Raw genomic sequence first — 23167 nt, 5'->3', positions numbered from 1 at the left:
ACCTTGTTTGTGACCTGTGACAAAGTTCCATCAACACTGAATGACTATAATCACCACCAGCAAAACCGTCTTATTTCCCAAAATAAAGAAAAAAGCTTGTCTATGCTAGAGTGGAAGGAAGCTAACAGGTATGAAGTGCACCTTAAGAAAATACCTACAGAAACTGAAGATCAGTGTAAAGATCATGCCTATCTACCACCTGCAAGGTGGACTTCTTCAAACCCCAAAACCACAGAGCAGAATAATTTACATAAGGCACCCAAGTAGAAAAATGTGTACTTACACACATTAATCAGGGCTTTTATTTTTAATGGTCCAAAATACCTTTTGTAATTCTGAAAAGGCATATAGAAGAGGAATATAAGCAGTGTGGAGGCAGAGAATCTGTTGTTTTGTTCCTCCAAGTTCAAGAAATAGGAGACCTGATAACAATGGGTGACCAGTTCTTGCACAAAACTTTATCCTGTGTCACCACAGATAGTTTTGTTTTGATCATAAATTTAAAAGACAACTGAATTTAAAAACACCCAAACCAAACAAAAATAATCTTGCTACGGCTGTTCCATGCAAAAACACCACACATCACTCTGACTGTGGAAATCCCTGATCTGAAAGAAGTTGGACACTGAGAAAAATCTGAAGAATATGAAGCCTGGTTGCTCTGATCTGATACTTGTCTCAAGGGTCACTGCCATTGTCACAGATAAGCTGTCCAGATCTGAAATGGTATGTACATGTTTATGTCTATGCAGAGCTGAGCCTGTGAAGCTGGTAATTACTGTAATATTTCCCAAAGCAAGAACTCCATGACAAATAAGGGATGAAAAAGAAAAAACTCACAATAGGTGTCATAAAGGCTACTCAATACCCTGCTAGAAGGCACACAGTTGGCAATGGGCATGATACAGTGAATACAACAGATTGACTCTTCCTTGAAAGAATAAACTAGTAAAAGTTAAGGAAAGCAAAGAGAGCACTTAAAAGTGGCATGAATATTAACCTTCTACCTTTTAACTTATCAATTAGATCTTTCTATATGCTTACATGTAATAATACAAATTTTATGGTATTCAGAAAAGCATTTTTGATTTTCTGCAGTCTCTGTACTTGGAAATCAAGCTGTCTACATATTTGCCTATAACTAATCAAAGTTAATCGCCTTCTGCCACCTTGTGGAGGATTCCAGCTTAGCAGTTCTTAATTAACACCCAGAGGCTCACTAAGCTACATGAACAATGTATGTTACTCTTTTCTATCAAAAATACTTTACCTACGATGAATTTCACAGATCATTAGTTTGTCCTATTTTGGTGATTTCAGAAATAAAATTTTTAAGAGGAATGCTTCACGAAGAACACTTTTCATTTGTAAAGAGTGACACCTATTTTTCAAATTATTTTTAAGGTATCCTTGGAAAAACAAACTTTATTTAGTTAAATTGCAGTGTTTATTGTTAATTGTGTGATAGCAGTTCTACACATTCTTTTTTCTCTGATAATTTTGTGGGAAGTGTTGCTATCTCCGATAATTTCGTGGGAAGTGCTAATCAAAGCCCCACTGATGATGCCGAAAAGCTACCAATTTCTTATTTTACAAATCAGACACACAGAACTGTAACAGCAATAGCCTAAGACCAACTGTCCTTCACCTCATCCTCTTTAACACAATGCTGAGGAACAGAAAAATCTAGAAGGAACTTTATGGAACTTCTGGAAGGAAAAGGAAGCAATGACCTGTTACATTCTCTGGTCAGAATATAAGCTCAGCAACCTGGGAAATAATGAGTTGCAGAAACAGTCCCACCTCAGCATTGGTCTGGGTGGAGGAGGTGGCTCATCAGGATCTTGACATCTTTTTGCTTTTTTGGTTACTTGCTTGTAAATATTACGAGAAGTCACTCCCAACCACAGTACTGTCGCAAGAGTGGAATAATGAAGAATTATCCCAACCTGAGAAGAAAAATGTAAATGAAACAAAACATTTCCTTAATAAGTTAAAAATTAATCATTTAATGCACAACTCACATAAAGCCTGAATTTTCAAAAGCTCATTTCAAGGTAAGAAAAAAATCCCTTATTGTGACTGTTCTAAATGACAATTCATTGTGAAAAATAAAGTATGTTTCAAAAACCCATCTTCATATCAGCTGAGTCTGTAAAGGCTACATAGCTGCAGCTGCCTCTAGTGGAAGGAAAACTTAGTAACACATGGAGGAAAAAAAACCAAACCAAACCAAAACCAAAAAGGATTATGGAGTATTATGGTGAGGGATTAGAAACTCCTATGAATCACTGCATGAAAAAAACCCAAACCAAACCAAACAAAAACATTAAAAGAAATTTCACTGATATAATTCCAAAGTGGGAACTGTCATTATACTGAAACACTGCAACTGAATTAAAGATGGCCAAGTCTCAGAAGAACAAGTCACTATAAATGATGAGTCTCAATAAAGATAGTGATGTTTGTCTAGCGAAAGCATGGGTCTCTACTTTAAATAATTCTCTCTCCCTCCCTTTAGGGTATACTACCAAGCAACTCGAAGTAATTACTTTAATACCTGTGGAAATCAGTTTTCACATAGTCAGAAAAGGCCACATAAAGGCCTATATATGATAATTTCATAGTAAGTTAGTCTCAAAAATAAAACTAATCAGTAAAACTTGGGTTTTGTGACTGCATTTTAGGAAAAAAAAAAAAAATTCCAGTTTTCAAGTAAGAAACTAGTTTTACTGCCATGGCTGATTGAAAATACAGAGAAATCTTAAAAAAACCCACCCTATTTTTTGTCTAAAATTTTGCCTTCTGATAATACACCTGTACTGTACTGTTCTGCATGCAGAAGAAGAGGTGTATACGTATGTAGGAGCATGAAATCAGTAATGGGTTTTTTCAAGTGTTTGCATGTTTACTTACTGCTTGGCAAATGCTGGCATTCCTGGTCTGAGTTATGCCTCCAATAAACATCACGCATGTCAGGAAAATATGAAAGCTCAGGTTAACTAGCATATGCCAGCTTTTCACACTGATCCTGATCACACTGTTAAAATGAACAAGTTAGACAAAGTAAAACACAGCTACATTATTGTCTTTCATAAACTAGCAAGATACACTTGTGAAAAATAAGCTGTAATTACTATGAATGATCATTTGACTACCATATACTTTGCAATCAAATAGAATCTGGTCTTCATCACAAGAAATTATAACAACCTCCTATTAACTAGCTTTATACAACTATTTAAGGCCCGATTCAAAAATTTTAGCCTTCAAGCTTTCACATCAACAAAAATGTAAAGTTGAACAAATAAAGAATTTGTTAAATTCGACCAACATTCTTGAGTGGTCTCTTCTTTCATCCTGAAGCAAAAGTGAAACACATGGTTAAAAATATTAAAAAGAGATACATGGTTATGAGAGCTAAACTGTCAAACTCAAGAACAGATGAAATGGCTACTTGCTTATCTGTTAGTTTGCATCAACAAATTTCGTAGGGAAAAACCTCAAACAAATGCAGATTACCGTATCATGTTTCCATCAAAAAGAAAAAGTATGCATGAAACTAATTTTTCTGTTAAGTTCTGATTCATACCTGTGATGGTATATATAACTGACTATGATCATCAACAGACACATTAGCAAAACCATGGCAGTGGCATAAATTACTGGATGCAGAAGATCAGCTGGCTGCGTATATAATTCAGCTCCTGTCAAGTCCTGACAACAACAACAAAATTAATATTAGTTCACCATATCTGTTCTTCTTCTGAGGGCAAGGGAATGGCAGAGGAAACACAGGTAGCAACAGGAACCTTTTAGGTGAAATATGATGCGATACGATCCGACTTTGAAGGTGATCAAACTTTGAGCAGGTAACTGGACCAAATGACACCCACATGTTCCTACCAGACTGTTATTTTATGATTACTGTTTGACCAGAACAGATAGCTGATAACGCAAACAGAATTCAACAGCTCTTTAGCATAATTCAAGTTTTCTGAAGCCAATCATCAAAATATGACTCAAGGAATAAGCGTGAAATATACCCTTGGACTGCTAATGCATGGAAGTGTTTCAGACATTTAAGAGGTGACTTTTTCATTTACTAACAACAAGAGGAAAAAAAACTTCCATTTGGGTGCAGTTACAATTTACTAGAGTTCCATTTCCATAATGGTAATGGACACTGGGAAGTAAACAGAGAAACAGAAAAACACCCTTCAGTCCATTCCAGCACAAAATAGGCTTTACCACTGATCATAGAATAGTTCGGGTTGCAAAGGACCTTACGATCATTCAGTTCCAACCCCACCGCCATAGGCAGGGACACCTCGCACTAGACCATGTCACTCAAGGCTCTGTCCAACCTGGCCTTGAACACTGCCACGGATGGAACATTTATAACTTCTTTGGGCAACCCATTCCAGTGCCTCACCACCCTCACAGTAAAGAATTTCTTCTTTATACCTAACCTGAACTTTCCCTGTTTAATTTTGCACCTGTTACCCCTTTCTCCTATAACTACAGTCCCTAATGAAAAGTCCCTCTCCAACATCCTTGGTAGACCCCCTTCAGATACTGGAAGGCTGCTATGAGGTCTAACCCCAATCTTAGGCAAACCTGGTTTATGAAAAATAATTTTTCAGAACAGACAGGATACAGAAACTCCTCTCACCTATAACTGGGTATGCCACTCTAAGACTTCTAGCGCTGGCGAAGTTTAAAAGCGTGCTAGTGGAAAGTAGAACAAATTTGGCAATCATAAAGGAAGGTAGAAAATTAGCAGGAAGCCTCAGTTTCTTTTCAGAAAAAGCACAGTGATGTAAAATCTGTTGTTATGGTTTAAGATGGGTAATCTAATTTCATGGACAGAAGAAGAGTTCTTGAGGCTTATAATTAAATTAGAGTCAGCAGTCTCTTCACCACTCCTTCAATTGTTCTTTCATCAGAATATAGATTTGTTATTCCTAACTAACTCACCAACCTCATTTCAAACTAATTTAATCAGATTGTCAGTTTGAGTTTTATATACTTGGTTTTCTTTGGCACCTGGAAAAAACACTTCGGGAAAGATCATAAGATATTATGCCTCCGGCAGCCAGTGTCATATGATTTCAACACTACCCATAGGTTGGTTGATATCCAGCCAGCGATCCCTAGGAACTCACTGCTGCTACAAGCATGAGCAAATATATTGCCACACAGTCAGTGAGTATTGAAGAACAGCAACTTACAGAATCATGGAATGGTTTGGGTTTGAAAGGACCTAAAGATAATCTAGTTCCAACCCCCCTGCCATGGGCAGGGACCCCTCACACTAAACCATGTCACCCAAGGCTCTGTCTAACCTGGCCTTGAACACCGCCAGCGATGGAGCATTTATCACTTATTTGGGCAACTTGCTCCAGTGTCTCACCACCCTCATGGTAAAGAACTTCTTCCTTATTAAGTTTAACTTCCCCTGTTTAAGTTTAAACCCACTGCCCCTTCTATTGCTACAGTCCCTCCCCAGTATTCCTGTAGGCTTTTATAGTATTTTGACGGCTGCTTCCAGACTGGTAACAGATAACAAGATGTGACGCATGTATTGGTGTGAACTTTGAGAACAAGATCTACAAAATCACAAGATCTACAATAATCTTCTGAAATACCTGAGGAAACTCAGTATGCCTAGCCTAGCTAGCATAGGCCTTGACTCAATACCACTAAGCCAATGGGATTCTTAACAATTGCACTCACATTTTTAATCTGACCAACGAAAAGGAGTGAGGGGAGCTAATAATGCTATTTCTAAGCTAAACTGACCCTACATAATATTTCAGTAAAAAAAAAAAAAAAAAAAAAAAAAAAATTGACAGCAAAGTAACAGTAGAGATGGCATTAAGAACAACACTGGGGCATTTACAGCCAACTAGCAGAACTCTTGACTACCAGCACTGTTTTTTTCCTCTGCTACAGGCCTATAATAATGAGACTTCAGCTGAGCCTCCTGGTTACCTCCTCTGTTATTGAACAGTGGTTAAAATAATTTCCAAATTAATACAAAATTTTACAACTGTATCTTCCCAAATCACTAGATTAGAAAACTAGGCACTCCGTTACAAGTTTCCTCATGAAACAAGACCTCATCTTATGTTCTGAAATGTATGAAGACAGGTCAGTACATTACAGCCTGCTTTCTTCTACACACATACACACTAAAGTAAAGTAGACCAAAAAAAAGTGACATAGCTCTGGTTAACTCATTCACCATCCAGCTAGGATAATGGAGCATTGCATTCAGGTCTCTCCTTACACTACTGTTCATGTATCTGACATTAATGACAACCGCTGAATTAAGAGCCAAATGTCTAAAACAGAACCAAAAGAATCTCTTATGAGCCTGGGACCAGAACCCAGACTTTCATAACACTATAAGATTTTACAAATGAACTAAGTTATTACATCTTTTTTAATTACTATATGGATAGGCATTATGAAAACCTTTTTCAGCAGCCACTTAAGACATCTAGAGCTTTTGCAGTGTATTAACTGTGTGCAAGAAACATCTGTTGGATGAATATTACACTGCCAGCCCCTACAGCCTAATTATTTTGGAAATCAGCTAAATATTTAAGGAATACTAGTTTTTAGCAAGCATAGAATGAGAGCCACCCACAGAAAAGGAAGAAAGCTGCCCCTTCCTCTACCTTTTTTTTTGATTTCTGATTGTCAATAGTTCTTCATATAACCCATAATACTGATACAATCTTACCATCTATTAATTTACAAGTACTCATTTACAGCAGCAGACTGAATATGCTTTTCATTTTATTTCCTCCAGATGACAGAAATGTGGCCAACTTAAAGCATAATCTCTTTAATGCATACTACACATACAAATGAAGTTTAATTCTGAATTTTAAAGAATGCTATTATGTTTCAGAAAAGGATTATATATTTAAAAAATATCAAAGAAAGTAACTATAGGATTATAACAGTTTGAAGTAATTTAAAACAGTACCTTCAAAGGTAAAGTTGCCGAGTTCTTTTTTAAAGCTTGGCATGTAAAACTTAATTTACGCTTAGCTTTTTGGCATTCTAATATTTAATTCTCTTAAGAGGAGTATTTTTGAAAATTAGGGTGACAAAACAAAAAAGTAGCTTCTAATGCACTGATCATCATAAAGGAATCCTCTTCCTTCCACACACGATTACATGACAATGTGTATTTAATTCCACACGGAGCACATTAACTACAACAAACCCCATACCAAATTAACACCTCACAGTATTTCCTAAACCTCTTACTATTTCAGTCAGCTTCCTGCTAGCCCACCATTTTTAGGTATCACATTTTATCATTTAGCATCTGTGGTGATGACTGATGAGCAGGATAGCAGACACCATCTGTAAAAAGGGAAGCTTTCCAGTCCAAATGCTGGAATCAAGAGCTCTAGGAACAGAGAGAGAAGTAACCCTGCTTCATAACGGACAAGCACGAAAAGAAGGTGTCTTGTTCCCTTCTTCTTTAACTATTGCTACATTTTAGAACTGGTTAACCATTTTATCGGCATTGATTTTTTCCTTTTTCAATTGATGTCTTCTGGTAACAGACTTCTAGACTAGTGAATGAATAGCTAATTTGCAATGAAATAGCTATCTCTGCTTATAGCTCACAGAAAAAAAGAAATACTTGGGAAAACACCTATCAACAGACAAAGCTAACAACTTAAAAAAAACCTATGTTCTCTGTGCTAAACTTTTTCAACTTTATTTTTAAACTGTCATTATTAGACTTAAGTTCATAGAAGCCCATTTGATTAAGTAGCTCATTAAAATGGCTTCCTATAATACAGTACTTTTAATTTCAAAATTCTTTTGTGCCTAGTATATTCAGCAATAAAGTACATTTTAACAGATTTCTATTTAAACCTCATCTTACATCAACATTTGTATCAATGCGAACGAAAACTGAACATTTCTTACGGCCAGTTTTGTGAAATGCAACATGGGAATGCTCATTTCCTTTAATTCAAGGAAAAAACAAAACAAAACCAGAATTGTATTTTGAATATTTTTAAGTTCCAGAAAGAGACATGTAATTCTAACTGTCATACCATTAAAACAGCATAGTTGCTGAGGGAGTAGCACTGAATGGTGGTAATGTTTTCATCGGACAGAAGAATGCGACAACCATCAGATTTCCATCCCCCTTGTCCGTTAAGGAGATCAAAGTCCCACTGAGCTGCAACAGCATCTGCTCCATGTGCAATGCGCCGCAGTGTCACATTTATAGGAACGTGGTGACTGGCTAGGTTTAAACCATCTGTTACAAAAGAAATGCATTTGCACGTAAATTTCTCAACACATAACATGCGAATCCTAAAAACCTTTTATAAGATCTACGCTAGCTGAAACAAAGAGGTCAAAAATGTTTCCTACTTTTTAAAGATCATAAAACAGTAATAATAAAACACAAACCTATCTTGGTAAGAATAACTGGTGTTACAACTGTACGACGTTTCCCATCATCAGCCAGATTTGTGGAATTTCCTGTTGCTGGGAAAAGCTTTCCATTGCGAAATGCAATAAGCTGAAGCTTGTAGACAGATTCATCTGCTGGTCTGATTTCTCTTTTTTGCTTCTGGGCAAAGAGGGAAGCTGGCAACTGGATAGAAGCCTCTACAACTGTGTTCTAAAAATAAACAGATTTTAAGTTTTAAGAGAAAGTGAAATTCTTTGCAGAGATTAAAGTAACAACTCCTCCAACTGCATTTAGCAGACTATGTGTTATGACAAACCTATCTGACAAAGCTTCCAAGTAATCCACGATAAAATTATTGAATCAGGTTATTGAAGTCTTTACAGTTTTTAAGAAAGAAAAAGAAATTAAATTAAAATTCTGCAGTTACCTTACTTATGAACTTCAACTTTACTCTCTGTAACATCCGTAAAGTATTACCAGTTTTTTGGATTAGACTACTGGCAACTAAAAGCAGCAACCAAGACAAGCGAAGAGAAATGCTGTAACTGTGCATTAGTACCATTCAAAGGGAAATGCTGTGTACAAACAGGTTTTGACAACTTCTATATAAATTATACTTGGGTAGAGAAGCATGCATGTAATTTCATAGAATTACATAAATATAATTTCAAATATACACCCTAGAGTGATATTCAAGCAAATTAAGTGATAAAAGCAAGCAAGTATGTTAGGGAACGTAACTGAAAAATTACCTTTACAGAATATGAGGAAGTGTTTCTATTCTATACACAGCCACAAATACATATGCATGTGTGTGTGTATATGCTCACACACATTCAAATAAAATTAACCTTTTAGTTTCATTTTCTACTTCATACCTAATTACAGCATCACTCTGAGCAGAATACTTCAGATATTTAAGGAGACTGGTAATATTTCATTTAATATGTAAGGAAGGTGAATACACAGCAAAATAAAGCCAAATATTATTATGGCCTAGGGAGCATTTCAATTTCCATACTTAATGAAAAGGTCTGAAAACATCTCTCAACTTAGTAAGTTTTAATAAAGGAAGCCACACCTACTCATTAGAAATCGTGTCCATTAAAAATATTCTATAATCAAGCCTTATTATCTTTTGTCACTTTAATTATCTCTTGTCACAGTCATTCTGGATTATGTAAAAATGCTACTTTAACATTAGAAATAAATAATACAAGCTTGCTTTCCAAATGACTCATATTTAAGATATTTTTCCAGAGTCAGTAGGGGAACAATGAGTATACAACCTTTAAAGCCAGACTTGACAGTGTATTTGAAACGTTGCACTTAAAGCTTAATTGTTTATCCAGATTTCCATCTGGATCTCTTCTCCCATAATCATTGAGTCCTGTACGGTCTGATGTAGCCACTTTCTGAAATACAGTGCATGTCATCCCAGTGAAACCAGCAGCCTTTATTACGTAAGCCTCAAGAGCAATATTTGGAGAATACTGTGATGACAAAAAAAAAAAAAACCAAAATCAAACATTAAATAACTTTACATATCACAGGAATAATAATAATAATCTTAGAAGGGATTCTCTGCCTTAACAAAACAAACAAAAAACCAAAACCCCACAAAACAAAACAAACAACACCCAGAAAATTGTTTATCTGGCAGAGATAAATCTGTTCAGAGTATTTCTCTTCTCCCTACAGAAATAGTAGTCATTTCAGATAATGCCAACATCTATTAAGAAAAAGAAAAAGCTATTGAAACTCAAGAGGCAGCAAAATATCTTCTAAATAAATAAATTTGTACTTACAGTAGAATAAACTTGAGCTCCATTTGCAAGCCGATACATAGCAATTTTCTGTAGACACTGCACAATTCTAGTGCAAGCCTTGGCTTCCCTTTGCGCCATCCACAGTACACGCTCATCAGCTAACATAATGTTACTTGCTATGTCCACCATCACATCACCAAGCTAGCAGAGAAGAGAAATAAAACTATTTTATATCTCTGAAATCATTCATCAGGTAGGATCATTATCAGAAAATTCAATGCGACTTGTCAGCACAAAAAAGGAAGTTGGTTGTTCCTATTTCAATCACCTGCTTGTCATGTTGAGATATTGAAATTCTTTTGACTCAAGCATTTACCTTCTTTCAAGAAAAATTTTATGCCAATGTAATTTGTCTGTTTATATTATACTTAGAACACAAAAACACGAGAAATAAAGGTATTTCATTAAAAGCAAAGAGTGTAATGCTCCACATTCTACTGTAATAATTACTTAAAAGGACTACTTATAATCTACTTTAGACGTTATATTTATTAAAATAAAATTAAAATAAAAAATAAACTATAAGTCAACAATAAAAAACAGTTTGCATGTATGGGGGAAGATAAGAAAAGAGTAACACAGGCAAAGATGAGGATGCAATCCTTCTGCTTTTCCTCCTTTTTGCTATGGCTGCCTTTTCTTTCACTGCTTCCTTACTTGCCTTCATTTTTGCATGACCTGTTTTAGGTCACAGGTTGTACATGAGACAAATACCTGTAGACACCAGAGCTGCTTTCAAGCCACCAATTATGTTGTTGTAAGTTTATGCTCACAATTCCTACCCTGTCTTCTGTATGACAGACAAATACAAACTATAAAGGGAATTTATTTAGGCCATAACTCCACCAAAATTAATGAGCACCTACACTGACAACACTGACCTTCACTGGATTTGCATGACATTTAAGAAACAGTGGCAAATACGGGACCAAAAGAGAAGGTGCATGTATTTTCTAGTTGAATTGACTGAAATGCAACTCACAGTGACTAGATTTAGGGACTGTGATTTTCTGCTTAAAGAGAAACAGGGTGGGGTGTGGAAGAAAATTCCTTTACCATCCAGATCAGTTTCTTTTCAGAATATTACTAGTAAGGACAGAATACAGTCAGTTGTTGTGATTTTTACATCTTTAAAAATAAAGGCAAGAACTAAATATAAAAATATTTACTGTTTTAGGAACTGCCTCTTGTAAGGACAGAAACTACAGTCAGTAAACATTCTCAACAGCTATCATAGCCTCAAAGAGCATTTGCAGGTTGTAGCCCTTTAAATTTCCAAGAACAAATCAAAGTTAAATTAATTGAAGATGTTTATTATGATATAATGACTTAAAAAGTGGTAACATGTTTTACACATCAACAAATGGTGGGTTTACAATAAAGTATCAGTATTAAGATCCTGAAGTCACTGGACTCAAGTTGTTTCATACTGTTAAAAAAAAAAAACCTACACATTTCTTCCCCAGCTTACCAAGGTACAGACAAGTTTTTTTTGCCAACTCTATTCTAACTTAAGACTATCTGCCAAGAACTTTCTGAACATTTGCCTTCAGTTTGCTGCTTCTGATATGCAAAGCTATAAAATTAAGATTTTTATAAATTATAAAGAATATCCACTGTAACACAAACTAAAGAACAGTAACATATGTGACTACAGTAACAAGTTTGCAGAGCAATACCCTAATAATAACTCTTATTATAGATACTAAAAATTACATGAAATGGTATTCGTGTTCCTTGAATATACCAGTGAAGAAAAGGCTGACTTCAAATCAAACCGATTAAGACGAAAACTACCTAAGAATTTTTCATATCATCTATCTACTTTCAGACATGGCAATGTAATGCCAGACTGTGTCACTCTACAGCCAACAAATCGCAGCCAAGAATACCCTATAATGTAACAAATCATGTAGCAATCTAAAACGTTTTGATTTTTAACTGGGTACAAAACCAGCCATTTAATTAATTGCTTGTATAATTCCAAAATACACCAAAAAATCCAAGCTCTGATTGTAAAAAACGAAGTTTGGCTTGACAATTCTCCAAGAAGTTCTGCAAAGAATTTGGAATCAGCATTTATGGTTTGATGGGGATAGACTGGAAAAATTTGGTTGGGTTTTGTCTGGGGGGTTTTTTGTTTGTTTCGGTTTCTTTTTTGTTTGCTTGGTCGTGTTTTTTGTTTTTGTTTTTAGTTATTTTGTTGTGAGTTCTTTTGGTTGTTTGGGTTTTTTTTTGCACAAATTTAAAATTGAGGTATTGTGGTCTCCAACTTCCCAACATGCACTGTACAGTGAGATCAATATAACCTCTGTTCAGCAGTGAAACAGAGAGTTCCTACCCACAAGTGGTACAACCACTTGCATTTTTCTCCCCAACAATGAGCGTTCTCTAAGATTTTATTTTAATGTCTTATATCCTGCAAGATAGAGGAATACTGAAAACCTTAGAGATAAAGCTCAATACTGAATAAAGCCAGCCTACCGTGGTGGGAGGGGAGAACATAAGTCTTGTTTTATTCATTATTGAGAGGATCTCTGAGGCTTTCATTACTTGCATTTTTATTAGATAAGAACACACCAATGAAAACCTGTGTGACCCACTCCATATTAAATAAAAACAGACTTACTGTACCTATCTCCCTGCTCCAGTGCTGACCAGAGGTGTTACTCACATTACAGGTCCAGTGAATGCTGGATCATCTCAGCGCGAGTGCGAAGTCTGTGACCATGGGTCAGCAACTTCAGGGACCTACTAAACAAACAAAAACATGGAACAGAATCTGATAATCCACTAACTCAGTGCCTGCATTTAATGTTGAGAAAGTTTCACTGCTCAGAATACTTAAGGACAAACACTTCGATTATCTTTAAAGTGATGGCAAATTATCCAGTTACCTCTTTATATTTTTCAGCGAATCTTCCAAATTTCTCTATCATTTCAGCCACAAAAATAACATCCATCTTATCAGAAAAATTTGCTGCTTCAACAGTGTAAGCCAAGAGCTGTCTTGCTGTTGCCACTGCATTAGTAAGGTTGAGCGGCATCTACATAGAGAACAAACAATAATTTTTAAGAAGTGAAAATTAAGTGCAAGATACAGGCAGCAATTCAGTAATTAATAAGCATTTTCCCTGAAGAGGATAGCAATTCCCACAGGGATCACAGTGCTTTAGGTAGCCAGGGACTACCACCTCATCTGTTGGCAAAAATACTTCCTATAAGCCAGGGAACCAGCACCTGTACCGGCACCCAAAAACTGGATTTTGTCCTGTTGCCCTAGTAGGGGGAAAGGTGTTGCACCAAGAAAAGGAAAGGGGGGAAGCCACTGCTGTAAAGTGCTTATTTTCCTTTTTACCCGACAACACAAAGCTCCTAAAATACAGCATTTTACAGCAACAGAAACCAAAAGACATTCAAGCACACGACTGCTGTAGCATTCACTCTTGCTTTTGTAATCACAGAAAGCATTTGGGATACACACCCCAAACAAGACAGATCTTCTCTATGACGAAGCTCATTATTTCATTCCTGAAACAAGCACCAAGCTGGAAAATTGTTCACTAAATAGTGTAGAACATCAACATGACTGAGCCAGCAGGGACCAAAAATGGGATATTTCACATAGGACAGTCAAAAGCTGCATGAATGTTATCAGCTCATGTTCAGATGCTGTTTATCCATGATAATCTAAACCAGAGTTGTTCCATCTCTCTGTTTTCTGGTATACAGATATCTAGTCTGTCCTACCAAATTTGTAATGCGCCACATAAGAACAACTATGTATTTGTTCCTGCTGGTCTTAGCACTTGTATGTAGATTTGAACGCAATTAATGGAAGACTTTTTTTTTCCCCAAAGCACTAGAAGTCATGTATATAAAGAGTAAATAAATTTCAAAGTCATAACTCACACTTTGAACAAAGTAAACTTTCATATTCAGATATTCTGTATAATTTCTTTGAACTTTTTTTTTTTAAACATGAATTTCCTTTCACCTAAAACTTTATCTGTATGATACACAAACAAGAACAGTGAAATGTACGTCTTCTTGTATAACTGCTACAAAGGTTTCACTATACTTTAAACTTAGACCTCTACTTCACTTAAATTACTTGGCAGAGTTCTAATTTTCAGAACAGCTCAACTACCTTTGTGTTCAAAGGTGTTAAAGGTGCTTATAATGCTACTACATTTATTATTAGTCTCAAAGAGACAATAAATTTCTCTACAGAATACTGTTAAAAATTCTAGGCATACTACATGTAAAACGAGGAAGGGCCTAATAAGTAAAAACAACTACGACAGAAACATGCCACTTCTTCCTTAAAAATTAAAAATTAAACCTATATTTCAGTGTAGCACCGCTGTGTACATGTATTTTTAATGACTACTTCACACACGGAAATTATACTTCAGCTCTTTCTGAAGATACTGATCTGACCCTCACATTTTAAACTTTTTAAGGTGGCAACATTCTTTCACAACCTGATAAATGCTGGCTAAACAAAAGCAGTTAAGCCAGACTGAAGTAATCCAGGCTCTTGAGCAGTTCCAACTCTACAGTACATAGCCAGGAGTAGTTACATACCCTGCCGATAAAATTACCAGGAGAGGAAAAAGCAAACTAGCAGCAGCAAAGCTCTCAATAAGCAAACACTCAACTCCTGCAGTCTCCTACAAAGGGATGCCCAGCGTTATCTCCCACCTGCTAATTTTGCGCTACCACCCTCCATTTCAGCCCTCAAGTATGTTTCTTGTGACCAAGCCACAGCATGCACCTCTACTGCCTGGAATGTAAAGCAGCAGAACAGTTATTTCAATCCCTAAGTTTCTCTTGGACCAGAACAGTTAGCCCTTTCCCTTTCCCCCTCTCTCCCATACTTCCAATCTCCCTTACACCACTGCTCATTGGTCCTCAGGGAATTAGAGCATGAAGATAAAAAGCTATGCCTGCATTAGTAAGTAACTGAATACAGAGGAAGAAAGGCAGGAACAACTTATCTACACAATATGCAGTACAATGCTTTTGCCCCAAACTAGATATAGCCCAAGGCACTAGATGTCAAGACCTCACTACACGTATAAATCAGAGACATCCAAGCGCAAACATCAGTTCAGATCCAGATTGTCTCAGTCAGGGCATATGGCGCTTCTGATACAGTGTGAAGTTTTCTCTAAAAGTATGTGAACTCACACCCTGATCACAAGCACTAATCCTATCCTGAGATCAGACAAGCACCAGAACTTATGTTAAACACAGGCAATGCTACCAACATCAAGTCAAGTGGCATAGCTGTATTAGTAAAAACCAAACAAACCAAATCAATTAAACAAACAAAAAACCCAAAACACAACAAAATCCAAAAAAACCCAAACCCCAAAAACCACAAGACACACCATACTAAAAAAAACATTCTCACATCTCCGTAGTTTCACCAGCTGCACCGATGCTAGTGATCTATGTATGCAGTGGAAAACATCAAGCTTAAAGCAGAGGCTCAAAACTTTGTGGAGTATTATACAATACAGCACATACAAGGCTGGATACATCATTGTAGAAAAGCATTTGTGAAAGTATGAGTTAACTAGACATAAGCCTCGAAAGGAATTTGGAGAAGAGAAATTTTGTTTCATACCTACATTTAAAATTGAGAATATGCTCTCGTATCGTGGTAAGTACTACCAGACTACAGTGCCTAGTTAATACTCCTTTCACTAGTTAACTCTCATTGCCCACACAGTCTATTAGACGTTCACAGCAACAGCGGCAGAGTTTGACTACTCTCTGTTATCATAATGGAAATAGCTGTTCTACCTTACAACTTCAGCCTGCCTTATTTCTTTATAGCATGTGTCCAGGACAGGGCACACAGTTCACAAAACCAATCATGACAAGTACCATTCTCCCATGCTTTACACAAGTACACCAAAGAATAAAATTTCCTTTGCACTTTCAATCTGGGGGCACTCAAAACAGATATTAAACTAAGCTCTTAACATAACCCTACAAATTCTAGTGTTGTATTCACAGGCATGTGTTCATCAGAATTTACCTACATCACCAGCATTACCAGCTTAAAAAAACCCTCCAAGAAACAGACTTCAGAGTTTTTATTTTCATTAAAGAATTTGATTTTCTAGAAATGCAAAAATTACCTGATTGAACATATAAAGAACTCGAGTCACATCATTTGCATACTGGCACCTGGAGTAGTCCTCTTCGGCCCAGTACCCTCCCCTGTCACATCTGCGCCAGGCTCTTCTCTCATCTTGTGAGTTGCCAGGATATATCCCACTGCCAGCAGAATACCGTGTGCACAGCAGGTATGCTGTGATGCCTGCCAATGTTCTAGGCCACCTGGGGAGGCAAAAGCAAAAAAAAAAAAAAAAAAAAAAAGAGACAAATTTACATGACAAGTAAATAAAAGGATTACGCACCACAACGTGAAATAAAGAAAATAATGAGACACTCAAAACTAAGCATCTCTAAAGTATTTTAAGTGCCACCTTGGCTCACGTTCAGTATTTTCAAGCTGTTCATATTTGTGTACTATTAACAAAATGAGTTCTAATGCTAGCATGCTTTTTTAATTCTTTTATGAGGTTGCAGGTGGAGAGAAGGTGCTTATAGAATTACTAAAAATAGTTCACCTTTTTATAAGAAACCTTGCCTACTTCATGAAAAATTCTGTATTAACACTATAAAACCAGTTGAACACATAGTAAAAGCCCTGCAAGCTTTTTACTTGTCCTGTTCACGTGCACCAATGTAACTTTCAAATGACACCATTCATATCAAAACTAAACTGAAGATATGAACAGCAGACTACATTTACAGTATTTAAGAGTAGCAGTAGTACTATGACTTTGATCAATTTTGCAACCTAACATGATACCAAATAATAATCAATGGGAAAAGAAAGTGGTCATAATGTTAAGAGTAGAAGAGAATTCCTTTCACGGGAGACATATGGAACTAAGCACTTTTTAAGAAAACTTCTAAGTCTCTCAACTTTCTCCTCTGTAATTTTACCGCATATTTTATCAGTATAAATATATGCAGAGATAAAAATGAATTAAAGAATACATAAAATTAAGTTGCAAAACACCTTTAGTGCACTGATCATTCATTAGATCAGAAATGATTTAAAGGAAACTTAGGAATAGAAGGCAACCATGCTTGAATCAAGCTTCAGTGCTGAGAACAGAGGAGGACAGGGACAAGGAATGCCATTCTAGAAAGAATGTCAGCCAGTCTACCTGCCCCTGCTTCTGGCACTCTCCCTTGTTAACATATGGATAAGCGGTATTTTATCATTCAGTAGAGTAACACTTGAAGTTTAAAAGCAAAAAGCATACATACCTAAATTGCAGAACGCTAAGCATCTCAAATACAACAAGCCAACATACAACATTTAACTAAAACTGACAGCAAAACAGAGCTTCATTTGATTGTACCAGACTTTCTGTACCCTAATTAAGTCAAGTTCCTTGAACAGTCTTAAGAGCTAACATACTTTTTCTCAGTTTTAAGTCTTTCAAAGGGCTTCACATAAAGCAGTTGTCTCCAAAAATTGAAATGGTAAAAAAAAAAATTCCATTAGATTAGACAGTGATTTAAAGTTTGCTTTTTGTATCTGGACTGCATTTCAGTGAGTGGCCATTTAGTCATTACTATCACGTAAGTTAAGATATGCTCAAAATAGATCTATATTTGAAATTAAAAAAAAAAAAACAAAAAAAAAAAAAACAAAAGAGAAACAAATATCTGTGTTTCCAGAACGATGGAGTAACTGCCTAGAAGAATGTTCCATCTCGGGAAATTAAAACCTAAGTAATACTGCCAAAACAGAAACTGAGCAAGTTAGCTCCATTTTCCACATGGCCTTAGAATAGTTTAAACTCTGTGTTACTGACAGATGTTATATGACACAGCCTCCAAGACAAATATTTTCACAGAAAAATGGCACTCACTAGTCATACCTAGTGCTAAAATATTAGAAAACTAAAAACCAGAGTGGAACACCAGAACTTAAAGAAAAAACATGGTTTGCAGGAGAGCTTTAATTGCTGCATTTTTAAGTGAGTATAATTTCTATATCTATCTTCTGGAACTTTGGTAGCCATCAAATGGAAAAAGGGAGAGTTTCAGTGTTGAACACTACTTCAAACGTTATTTGATTATCACAATATTATTTGCCTTCTCTCCCTGTTCTTCCTACCACTTCCCGTATTTTTTATTCCACCTTTTCCCCTTCTGTTACTGTCCTTTTATTCCTACTGCATTTACTTTTCATTTATCTCTCTATACAGCATTTTATCTTTTACCACAATCTTCTCAAAAGAATATTAGCAATGCCAGTCACAGTCTGTACTACATTTATAAAAGATATCTACAGAAAGATTTAACTAATAAAACTCATATATTATTTGTCTTATGTTTTAGAAAGCTTTCCACTAAACCAGATCTAAAAGGTGGAAAATTTAAAACTCCCATCTTTCTGTTATAATCTCACATCACAAAAACAACATACACAATGTCACCAAGAAAACTGCTTTGTGGGGAAGTGTCCCTTACCCTCTTTCCTCTCCCATTCACAATACACCTTATGGAGTTACAAGTTTCTTTGCAGCCCAATGGTGAATGAGACAGAGGAACTGATTCCAGCTGCAACTACATTCACACTTCCCTTATTCTTTATTTTTGCCAAGTGAACGTTAATCTGAGTCATTCCCAGCCATGAACTGTTTCCTCCCAATACTTGTATGAGATAAGCTGATGAGGAACTCTCCACTTCCCATAAAGCCAGAGAGGACATCCCTCCAGCAGGGTTCGAAGAGGTGACTGATGACATGAAATTCTCATTATTCAAACAAAGGCTACTTCAGTTTGGCTGTATTCTTGATTTCTTATGAGCCTAAGCTAGAATGTCTTTTTCAGTTTACATAACTGCTAGGAGAAGTGCAAATTTGGACTGTATTAACACTCTTATCTCACTGCCATTTATAATTAGGTGCCCAAAATTTATAACATGTACATGAGCATAGACAGCTGTGCAGAAAAAGATGGTTCATTTACATTTAAGCACTGTAATTTCATTTCAGGGAAAAAAAAAAAAAAAAAAGCCAGACCATGAGATTATAAAAGAAGCCTTTTCTTTATGCATATTCATTCTGTTTTGAAAACATTCCTTTCTTTAAATCAACAATACTTTCAGTCACGATGAGTTTTTATGTCATCATTTCATTGGCTTACAGGTAGTCTAATTTTTTTTCTTATTATACCTTAGTAATTCTCTAAATTCAGCATGACAATTACAGTTTTAGGATTAATTACATTCAGTGAATAATAGTTTTCAAAGGGTAAGTCTGATATTTAAGACTCTTCTATCACCTACCAACACAAAATTATTCTAAACAGAACAGTTGGAAGACTTACTGAAATAGAAGCATTAGGTTACATTTTAACATGCAAGCTGTATTTTCAATTTAATCATGGATTGTAATATCAGGGATATTATCTGAGTAAGACTTAAAAGAACCCTTTTTTTTTAAAATTGGTTCCATGATGAAGGCAGTTTTTGCCTAATCTTTGTAAATTCATGCTAAACTACTATTACTGCCAAAGACATTGAAGACAAACATCCACCTTTGCCACACTTTACTATCCCATCTCTGAAGGGATAAAAATCTAGATGTCAGTTTTGAAACAGATTCCAAGCTAAAATGACTAACCAGTTCCAACTAAAAAGCTATAAAATCAAATTCACCTAGGATCATTTACAGCCATCTGCTCAGAACCATTTTCTCACTAGTCAAAGCCTTATTTCCATATGGTCTCAAAGGTGAAAAATTACTCTTTATTATTACACTACCTAAACTACAAATGGAAGTCTGTTACAGTAAACCCAGACACAGTGAACTTTTTGATACACTGAACATTTCCTGAAATCTTATTTCTTTCTACTGAATTCCAGAGGGGATAAATCCTATTACACTGAACAGTCACTGAACAGCATAGGTTAATTTAATGGAAAACACTCTGAAATAAGCCTTTACCATCTGTTTTCACCTCTAATGGCAAATCAAAGAAAAGCGATTCACACTTGTATCATAAAAAAAAGCATAAGTGATTTAAATAGATGTGTTCTTTGATGAATACAGCATGCATCTGTTTGACTTTCTTCACCTTTTATCTTACGCTGAAGTTCTCATTTTCTAAGATAATGCTCACCCCTGCAATTGAAACCACCACAGTGTAAAAGGAGGATATACACGAAGGTTTTTATACAAATAATTCCTTACAATGTGAAAGGGAAGTTCTTCGGTAGCTCCAAATTGCCTCTGTGCAGCAGGTTATCTTAACACTACTTCCCTTACCAACAGTTCCACATACTCAGCTACCATTCCCAAATTGTCCAACTGATAAACAAAAAAGATGAACTCAGAACAAATGCTCTCGCTCGAGACTTTACCTGAATTCTTGCTACAACTGGAGAAGGCCTTCTGCACTTGAAAGCTTGTCTTCTCTCCCCCAAAAACTATGTACCAGCAATGTGCTTTAACTTACTTTTAATTTCTTGAGATAAAAGATTTATGCTCTTAGATTAGCTGTATAGAAATAAAGCAACTTTAAATAACTGTAATGTATGCAGGGAAAGGAAGAAAAGTTTGTAAACAGAAGATCAAGCAGAAGATCAACATAGTCAAGCAGCATAAGGAAAGTGAAAATAAGTAAGTGTGTAAAAGCAGTTATTACAACATTAAGAAATCCTACAGACTGTACCGAAAACATACGTTATGATATACACTAATTCTCAGCAGGAGCTATTGCAGGGAGGTACAACACAGAGTAGTTATAAAGGGAATTACCTTACAGATAGAGAATCTATACAGAAGCTATCTGTTACAGCTGGCACCTCCAGGAGTAACGTGTTGTTAGAGTGACCAGCAGCAGAAAGATCAGAAAAGGGAAAACAGGTGAAGAGGTAAGAACAAAAGAGAAACATAATGGAACATCAGAGCTACCACTACAGTCTCAACAATTATTAAAAGAAGCACCATTCATCTTATTTATTCTAATACTCATAAGGTGTGTGTGTGGAGAGTATCTTGTGCATATTTATGTGTGTGTATATATATACATACACACATACATAATTTTTATAAATATATATATATAACTTATTTCTTATATAGCGATTTTGTCATATAGGAGCAGGAGGGTTTTAAAAATAGAACGATAATCTGATGGAAAGCCCCGGTCAGTACGCAGTCCCACTCTAGCTTACAGGTAATCTGAAAAGTTTTACTCTATTCCAATAATTTCATTTATATATTTCAAATATTGTCACTTACTTTCCATCTCTTTCAAAGATGTGAGCTAACAGGCTCAAAGTTTAACATTCCATGGTATAGTTGTGGGCACTTCTTCCAACACATACTAATTTAGTACAGTTAATAATCTATTACACATCATTTATGATATCCACATAGGTGCCTTTAAAGCATAATACTAATACCTTAGTTGAAAAAAAAAAAAAAAATAGAATTAACATTACAAACCTGAAATCCCCTTTATTGTTCACAACCCTCTCTGGCGGGCAGTACTGCGCAGAACTTTCTAACACCACAATGTCTACTGTCCTTGTGTTATTCCCACGTCTGGTTTGTACATGGCAACCCCAGTTTCCTGTGGAGCCAGCCTGAATGTTTGAGATTGTCAGTGCACTGGGAAGATAAAATAAACAAAACCCAAAAGTCTTGCAAAAAAATTTATATAAACTTTTACCAAAAAGATGAATAAAGTACAGAAAGACAATGGAAGAAATAACCAATTACATACAACTGTGAGCGATCTTACAAAACCAGAGCTATCTACGAATCCATGTACTGTAATTCACAGAAAAATATTTATTATACTTCTAGCTTTCATTTTTGCCAAGGTAGGAAAGGAAAAGCACAGCTATGCGAAAAAGCTCCTTGACTTCAGAAAGAAGTCCAAATTCCCCAAGTGTTTCTTCTAGTTTGTTCCAGAAAGGCCAAACTAAAATAACTTCCCAAATGCATAATTTGTGATAAAGTTTAGAAGTCCTAACTTCCTAATACAACTACAGGATATATAACACTTTGTAAATGCTGAATGAGTCAAAAATCTGCTGCAGGCAAAAGAAATTATACTTGCAGATCTCTGCTGGAGATCTTAAATATTATCAGCTGTGGTGTGTTCAAAATGAACAGGAAAAATCCATGAGCAGTTCACTTAAATACCCTTTTTTCATAATTGCAATGTTCTCCTGCAACAGTCTCTGCGGTAACTTGCTCTAGCTAATCCTGTTGTAAGCAGGTGGGTTTGACCAATCAAATCGCTAGACCTCCCTCTTCAAACTTGGTAGTTAGCAAAGGTGACCAAATCCAGGCAATTTAAGAGATGTGTGAAGTTAAAAGACTACTTCCCTAATTGGGATATTTCTGTCTACATATGTTCACCCAGCAAAGATATGAGGGCCTTACTGGTTATGGAAAGAGTCACTAAACCAGAGTGTGAAATACATTTTCTCTTTATGGATTCACCTTGCAATCAGTGAGCAGTTATGAATCATGTTTTTTTCAACAAAAATACCCTGGGACTCATCAGTTTCCACTATCTTTCCATCCTGATACCACAAGACTTGCATGTCTTGATCAATATATGAAGCCATACACTGGAAGGGTAGGCTATCTCCTTCAAACACAACCTGACGGTGAGATGGAGTCATATAGAAAGATGGTAGTTCAAGTGGTGGTTCTAGAATTCAAGAAATAAAATGAACAATTAATAGCAAGATTCTGTTATATACATAATTTTCAAAAGAGGAGAAAAAATACAC

General features: G+C 35.9%; 1 protein-coding gene across 1 annotated transcript in view; it reads right to left on the bottom strand.

Annotated features, from left to right (window-relative positions):
- ADGRA3 (adhesion G protein-coupled receptor A3) overlaps nucleotides 1-23167 on the bottom strand; it is a 57128-nt gene that overhangs the window by 5322 nt on the left and 28639 nt on the right. The window contains exons 7-17 of the mRNA XM_065699742.1: nucleotides 22872-23085; nucleotides 21864-22028; nucleotides 16455-16656; nucleotides 13194-13343; nucleotides 10276-10437; nucleotides 9757-9960; nucleotides 8464-8677; nucleotides 8100-8308; nucleotides 3593-3717; nucleotides 2917-3040; nucleotides 1804-1949 (exon numbers count right to left, since the gene is read on the bottom strand). Coding sequence (XP_065555814.1) covers nucleotides 1804-1949; nucleotides 2917-3040; nucleotides 3593-3717; nucleotides 8100-8308; nucleotides 8464-8677; nucleotides 9757-9960; nucleotides 10276-10437; nucleotides 13194-13343; nucleotides 16455-16656; nucleotides 21864-22028; nucleotides 22872-23085 — 1915 coding nt within the window. The remainder of the gene's footprint in view (nucleotides 1-1803; nucleotides 1950-2916; nucleotides 3041-3592; nucleotides 3718-8099; nucleotides 8309-8463; nucleotides 8678-9756; nucleotides 9961-10275; nucleotides 10438-13193; nucleotides 13344-16454; nucleotides 16657-21863; nucleotides 22029-22871; nucleotides 23086-23167) is intronic.

This window comes from Lathamus discolor, chromosome 1 (assembly GCF_037157495.1).
Source record: "Lathamus discolor isolate bLatDis1 chromosome 1, bLatDis1.hap1, whole genome shotgun sequence".
NCBI lineage: Eukaryota > Metazoa > Chordata > Aves > Psittaciformes > Psittacidae > Lathamus > Lathamus discolor.
The sequence above is the reverse complement of the archived record's forward strand: the minus strand, read 5'-3'. Positions and strand labels throughout refer to the sequence as shown.